The following is a 7,440-nucleotide window of genomic DNA, read 5'->3' on the forward strand; positions in this document are numbered from 1 at the left end:
TTGTGGATTTTTCCTGAGAAAATCTTTCATTTATCTGGACTAACAGAATGGTTCAGAACTGATTATAAGACAGAAATGTTAATTAATCGTCATAAATGTTTTGCAGTGATTTCTCTTAGAGTCTATCAGAAGAAAGCTGAAGAAATGTTATCATCCTGTTGTGAACAACCACAGAATTTTAACCTTGGGCTGGCGCCCTGGCAAATCTTTATCTTTCTTTCTCTGACTCATCTCTACACCTGAGGGCGGAACCAAAGTTTGTCCGCTTCTTTTACTAACCCGGACACCTTTGAGTGACACACTCTTCTTCCTGACTCCAACTAGGAAGAAAGCTGAGTTCTCTCTCCAGAGAGAATCAATTTGGCTTGTTAGGTCTTTCCCATGAGCTAACTAGGGGAGACTTAACAGCAGGGACCCCGGACGCCGTCGGTGGTCCCACCCTGAGGCTTCAAGTCTCTAAAGTGTGTTTTTACCTCTGGAGGGCAGATTTTATTTTGAAAGAAGGAACCGGATGACAGCTTGAATCTTTCTGGCTTGGACTGAAACAGACGAAAAGTTACCTGGAAAACACCTACTCTCCAAGGAACAGTAAGCGAGCCGATAAAAAGTTCCCTGACTGATCGGAGGTGAGACAGTTCCTACCCAGGGGTGACTCAAGAAGCCATCACCAGGTAAAACTGACGTGTTCGGGGTGACGTGTCATGTGGAAATCTAAGCGCAGAAGCGACGTGCTGATCCGGTTGAACCACACTTTGTTAAAGTAAAATTTGTAGAAATGCTAACCTTACTTTCCTCCTTTTCTTGTCTTTATTTGCCAAAACTTAAGCTAAAAGTGCCAGTAAAATTGTTTGGTTGTTAACATCAGAACTGATGTTTTACTGTTCTATATAAGTAATCTGAGTTGATGTGAGTTGAAATTCGGACGCGGATTTTCATCTCATTTAACTTTGACACTTTTTATAGGAATACCCACAATCAAGTGTACTTAGGATTTGTTCAATTTGTGTAAATAAATGATTGCATAGTTTTTTATGAATCAACTTGAACTCGTCTGAACGTTCACTTATTGTGTCACTTTTCACTTCGCACAGTCAACATATTAAAAGTAATGAGAAATTCCTTGGTAAAACTTTCCTCATAATCTTGTGTATGAGAGATGTGGGAGAAGCTTAATTCACCTTAAGCCCACCTCCTACAAGTGAAAATCAAAAAACAAAGAACAGCAAATCGTCCAAATTTAAAGCTACGACAAAACGTCTGGCTCTATTTCTAAGCTGAAAAATGTTCTCTAATCAATGAACCTGATCATATTTGGTGCAGGTCGGTCTCGGTGAACCGAACGATCCAACAAGACAGTTTTTGCCCTGAAGCTGCTCGGGAGGCGAGTTTTAATTAATTTACTTCCTCCTGGGGAACTTCAGGTGTCCATCAGCGTGAACAACAATCACTTTATCATCAATAAACATCAACAACCTGTCCTCCATCATAGAAATCATCTCAGTTATAAGAAAAAAAAAGCCTCAGCACTTTGAACAGTCAATTCATTCAATTGGAGAAATGTGGTTATTTTACTAATTCATTTAAATGAACTGATCCTGAGAGCTTTTGAAAGCGAGGATTAGATAATATATTCTGTTTGAACACATTAATCTGAGTTTTTGTTTGGCTTTTATTTAATGAAAACTTCAGAGTCTGTTTCTTTGTTGAATGAAGGTTAAAAAGCAGCCAAACTCACAGGGATTTTTTTTTTGGTGCCGTTTTCTAATATTTCTTCTCTTACAGCTGAACTTTTGTCATTAATTGAGTGTGGCTGCTGACTCGACTCCCTGAATGGAGCCTGATTTATGGCTCGGCCCTGTTTGTTTGGGAATGTGACCTCTTCAGATTAGAAACAATCTTTCATAATAACTTCAGCCGTGGCTCATAATTCATGCATTATGGGAGTAAATAAAGCTCAGCGCTGAAAAGAAAAATAAACCGTCTCCGCTGGATGCGTTACGTGAATTTTTATTTTATTTCTATGCTGTTAGTAAGAATTATAAAGTGGAAGCAGCTCTGAATATCAAGGAGGACGTGTTTATATTTTCTGAAATGGTTGGTGAGAAAATTTCAACACAAAAATCCTTAAAAGTGACCTGTAAAACCACATTTCTGTCAAAACTAGAAGTTGCAGCTGAAGCCAAAACCAAGCCGTTAAAGCTAAAACAAATAGACAAAAGCTAAAATGATCAGAATGAATGGTAAAAGCTAACAAACAGTAACTAAATGTTAACTTGTAATAAAAAAATGCTAGCTATAAATTAAGAAACAAACTAAATGCTAAAGCTGGCAAAATCCTAGCAAAATTGACAAAACACTAATCAAAAGCTAAAAGTAGCTAGGGCTACATAATAGCTAAAATTAACTGCTGGTTAGTATAAAATACTTGGTAAAAGCTAAAGGCTAGCCAAGGGCTTAAAGTACTAAAATGTTAGCTAACTAAATGCTAAAAGTTACACCAGTTAAGAGAAAAACATAGCATATGTCTAGCGAAAACTAGCAAATCAAAAGCCAAAAGCTAAAATTAGCAGAATATAAGGTAACAAAGGATTATTTAAAACCCAAAAGCAGAAAATGATAGCTAAAAGCTAAAGGTAGCACATGGCTAATCAAGGGCTCAAAGTACCAAAATGCTATCTATATTAAAAGTTTAAAAGGTTAACGACAAATAAAAAGAAACACTAGTAAAAAAAAAATAGCAATGCCCAATTCTAGTTAATACTAGCAAAACAATAGCTAAACGTATCAGAATAGCTACTAGATAACAGCTATAAGTTACTATTAAAACCTACAAGTAGAAAATGACAGCTAAAAGCTAAATGTACCACATGCCAAGGGCTCCAAGTACGAAAATGCTTTGATGAAGCAAACTAAACGTTTAAAAGGCTAACTAACTAAATAAATTAAAAATAGCATAAGTCTAAGTAAAACTATAGCAAAAACAATAGCTAAAAGTAGCAGATCGCTATTTAGAATCTAAAGGTCAAATAAAAGCTAAAAGTATCAAAACGCTCACTAAAGTCAACATGGAGTAATAATTTAGCATAACATATTGAAAGAAGTAAACTAAAAACAAACAGGAAATGATTTAAATTTGAACCAACAACCATCAAAGAGCAGATGGGGCCTCTGCAGTGTTGATGACAAGCTGAGATTAAAAAAAAACCTGAAGACACTGAAAATCAAACCAAGCCATCCTTCAGGTGCTTAAATAAACCCACAGATAATCTCCTGACAGCTCGGAGCAGCACCAGTGGATCAGGATGATCTCTCTCTGCCTTCACTCACCGTGAACTCCCGGAGGTTTTCACATTTGCGCGAGCTCTCCCCGGGCGGCTGGCCTCTCCTGCACAGCTTGTTGTGGAGCCACATCAGCAGGTACCAGATGGACTTGGGGCTGGGGATGATGTTGAACGGAGGCGGCAGCGTGCCGCCCTCGTCAAAGTAACTCATCCAGAGCTTGGTGCGAGCAAACTTCCACTCGATGTCAGCGTGGTCCTGCAGGACAGGAAGGACACTTTTAAACTAGAGGTGTGTCAACAGTGGTGGGCAGCGCTAATCCAAAAATTAGCTCCGCAATTTCTAAAGTGCTCAGGAAAATATTTAGGTCCGCAACTTCAAAAGCGCTTATGCCACAGAAAAACTAGCGGAAGCTAATTTTAAAGCACAAGTTCAATTTGACACTAGCTAGCAATAATTTGTGTACAATATATGCACAAAACTGCCAACTAGCGGTGTATTAACTCTTTTACAACTTAATTCTACAACCGCCAATTGCTGGGGATGTGATTTCCTGAAACAGACCTTTAGCTCCTGGTGTAAAAAATAAAAAGTTGTTGAGCATTGCTAGTTTGGCTGATTCTTTAAAAAGTTGTTGAGGATTGCTAGTTCGGCTGCTTCTTTGTCTTTTTCTTTTAGATTTTTCATTAAATCAATAAAGTAATTTTAAAACTGTTTATTGGAAAATTGAAGCGATGCATTCTGGGTACATGACAGATTTGATTTGTGATGGGAATCGAAAGCACAGAGTACAGGAAACTATCTTCCCTTCAAAATAAGAGCTTGGATTTTAAAGTTTTCCATGTAGTTGCTCTAGTTGACCACTAGATGTCTGTCTTCATCAGCATAACATCTTTAAATCATTTCTGAGTCTCTAACGCCGTTGGTCCATTGAATTGAACTCCAGCGTTTAAACTTTATTTTTTTTAAAAAGGGAGCTTCGATTGTAAAGTAAAAATAAATCAATACATACAAAAATAGATTACAAACGTTAACTGTTTTTGCTATTGCCTTCCTGCTACGTAAGCAGACACAAAGCATTGTGGGAAATCAGAACCGTGACCGAAAGCAACTGTCAGCAAGGATGTACACCTTTCCAATAAGTGTGTTTATCTGGGAGGGGTGCTGTTGGATAGATCACGTGTGTTGTAGTAGTGGTAGTAGTAATAGTAGTAGTAGTAGTAGTAGTAGTAGTAGTAGTATCCTTTATTTAACCAGGAAAAAGACTCATTGCTTGTTGTGATTCATTGGCAGTCATACCTTCCGCTGTTCAAGATAATGATGACTGGTAAATAATTAGTTATTAGCGGTACTGCATTTTAATTTTAGAAAGCGCAAATCCGCTTATGAATTATAAAAATTAGTAAAACCACTAAAGCGCAAATGAAATATTTATGTCCGCAATTAGCGGATTCGCGCTTTAGCGGGCTGGTGCCCACCACTGTGCATCGATAATCTGTAATTGAATCATTAATCATTTTATCGATAAATCAATGAGGATCAATTAATTGTAACAGCCCTATTTTGAACCTGGAGAATCCATTTCTCTGGATTCCTAACATTGACGTTGTCAAGGACAGATTCCTGTCTCAAAGCAGACATTTTGGGACACCTGTAACGGAGGAACTCACAGCGATGAGCTGGTAGGAGTTGTTCATCATGGCGATCAGCATGTTGAGCAGCACCACCAGCGAGATGACGTTGTACGTCCCGAACATCGTCGCCCCGACGAACTCCGTGAACTCGTGGCGAGCCTTCACGTTGGTGACGTACAGGTTCAGCAGCCCGAAGACGGACCAGAAGAGGGACTGGAGGGTCTCGAACAACCTGAAGGGGAACAGAAAGACGGCACAGTTAACTCTGCAGAGACGATACAGAACTTTATAATAACTACATGTTATTTAGCCTTACTTAATCATTAATAAATGGTTAGTTAACCTCGAAAATATTATGAATTAAGGATGATTCAAACTTGATAACCTATTAATTAGCACATTTCATAATGCTTTACTCATAAAGGCTAATTTGTTCTAAAATCAACATAGTCATTGTTTAATCATGCTTTATAACTCATGAATTAACTATACTATGGTACATTTACATAAATCCTCATATAGATATACTTTCACATCATGTGTTAGACGTATCACTGGTTAGAGAATATTTAAATTGATTATCTACCAATCCTGGAGCGCATCAATAATTAGCAGTTGTAGTTTTTTGTAAAGTGTTATTTAATTCAAACACTAACATTAATACATGTCTAACACATGGTGTGAAAGTACATTTATAAGAGCATTCATACATTCATGAGTTATTAAGCATTAATATACAAAGACTCTGTTGGTTTTAGAAGCATTAATAAGCGTGTTAATTTCTAGCTTAAGTATGAACCCTTCAAAATTATTGATGCTTTCAAGGTTAACTAACCGTTTATTACTGATTAAGTAAGCACAATAAGGTGTAGTTAAAAATTGTTACCCAGAGCTTTTAAAGGGGGTGGCGGTGGAGGTTTATTGTGCATTTTTCAGGCACATAGTTCACTTCTATAACACAATCAACTATGCTACCTTCAGTTGTTATAGAAATTCTGTATATATCAAAAAAAAATTGACTTTGCATCATAAACTAAACACCTTGAGATTGGCCTCTGTCTCTTTAAGAACCTCCTACTGTTTCAGACACTCCCACTTCAGAATGTTTTCACAGCAATGCTTTGTGGGAGGGGTGCTCTGTGGGGCGGGAGCTCGACAGCAGACTGAGCTCCAGGGAGGAGCTTTGTGTGAATAGGTGGAGTTTTGTACAAATAGGCGGAGCTTTGTACCAGGAAGCTGTAGACAGCTCCACATGGCTTCCACATGAGATTCAAGGATTTGTCAAATATGCATAAATGAGTTAAAGCAACACTCTGGGAATGTTTTTGATGATATAAACCCGGTTTTGTATTTGCCTTTAGATATCCTCAGCTCTTCACTGACATCTTCCACATCCTCTCATCCAGCTGGTTTTCCTCAGTTCTCTGTCTCGTCCCCTGTTAGCCCACAGATCCTGACAGTTTACCTGTTTGTTTGTGTTTCCTCTGGACTGTTTGATGTGAAGTCATTGAACAGACAACTTTCTGGAAGGATCAGAACTTTGTGGGACACCGTTCTCCCTCTTTTCTTCTACAACTCACTGTGATGCAAGACCTTCCCCATCTTTCAGTTTCTTTTTTTAATCTTCAGCATCTTTGTTTACCTCTTTTCATCCCCCCATCACCTGTCTCCGTCCTCTGTTTGTCTTCTCTTGTCTCTCTGTGGTCTCTTTGTGCGACAGTCGCTGTTACAGCGGTGGTTATTAAATTTTTGATGAAGCAACAATCATCAGCGCTCGACACTACATCAAGTGGGTGGGGGTGGGGGGGGGGGTCTGAAGGCTGGTATATTTATGCTGCATAAAATATTCAGGGCTGCAGCATTTATTCTGCGTGCAGTGTGCGGCAGAGGCGAGTGATCATTGTATCAATCAGTACACAAACTGTGCTTCCTCGCAAACAGGATGTGAGTGATGGTGTGAGGGTGTGTGTGTGCTGAGGGTATGTGGTTCTGTGAGTGTGTATTTGAGTTTGGGGTGAGGGGTGGGGGGGGGACTCTGTGTTGTGTAAGCGAGGAGAGAGAGCGGGAGAGATAGGGAATTAAATCAACGATGAATGAAGCAGCCAAGCGTGATATTGTGTCAGTTATGAAACCAGAAAGATGGAGAGGACGGGAAAAAAAGAGCAACGAAAAGGAGGAGGGGGTGAAACTCAGGGTTTGTCCCCCTTTTTTTATTTTTCCACCCTTCTCTTGTTTTACTGTTTTTAGATATGAAGGGATGTAAGGCACAGTACGAAGGCCAAAATTAAGACTACCTAATTAAGGCATTAGGACTGGAGAGGCAAGCGACTAGCATGAATAAGCCGGTGTTTGTATTAGTGAGGCTAGCGACTAGCATGGATAAGCTGACATTAGCATTAGTGAGGCTAGTGACTGGCATGGATAAACTGGCATTAGCATAGGAGAGGGTAGCGACTAGCATGGATAAGCTACATTAGCATAGGAGAGGGTAGCAACTAGCATGCATAAGCTGACGTTAGCATAGGAG

The 7,440-nt window shown here is 39.1% G+C and overlaps 1 protein-coding gene across 1 annotated transcript in view; it reads right to left on the reverse strand.

Annotated features, from left to right (window-relative positions):
* trpc5a (transient receptor potential cation channel, subfamily C, member 5a) overlaps positions 1-7,440 on the reverse strand; it is a gene marked incomplete in the record, with an annotated part of 146,999 nt that overhangs the window by 20,818 nt on the left and 118,741 nt on the right. The window contains 2 exon segments of the mRNA XM_014017426.1: positions 3,328-3,537; positions 4,950-5,145. Coding sequence (XP_013872880.1) covers positions 3,328-3,537; positions 4,950-5,145 — 406 coding nt within the window.

Source organism: Austrofundulus limnaeus, unplaced genomic scaffold (assembly GCF_001266775.1).
Source record: "Austrofundulus limnaeus strain Quisiro unplaced genomic scaffold, Austrofundulus_limnaeus-1.0 Scaffold167, whole genome shotgun sequence".
In the NCBI taxonomy this organism is placed as follows: Eukaryota; Metazoa; Chordata; class Actinopteri; order Cyprinodontiformes; family Rivulidae; genus Austrofundulus; species Austrofundulus limnaeus.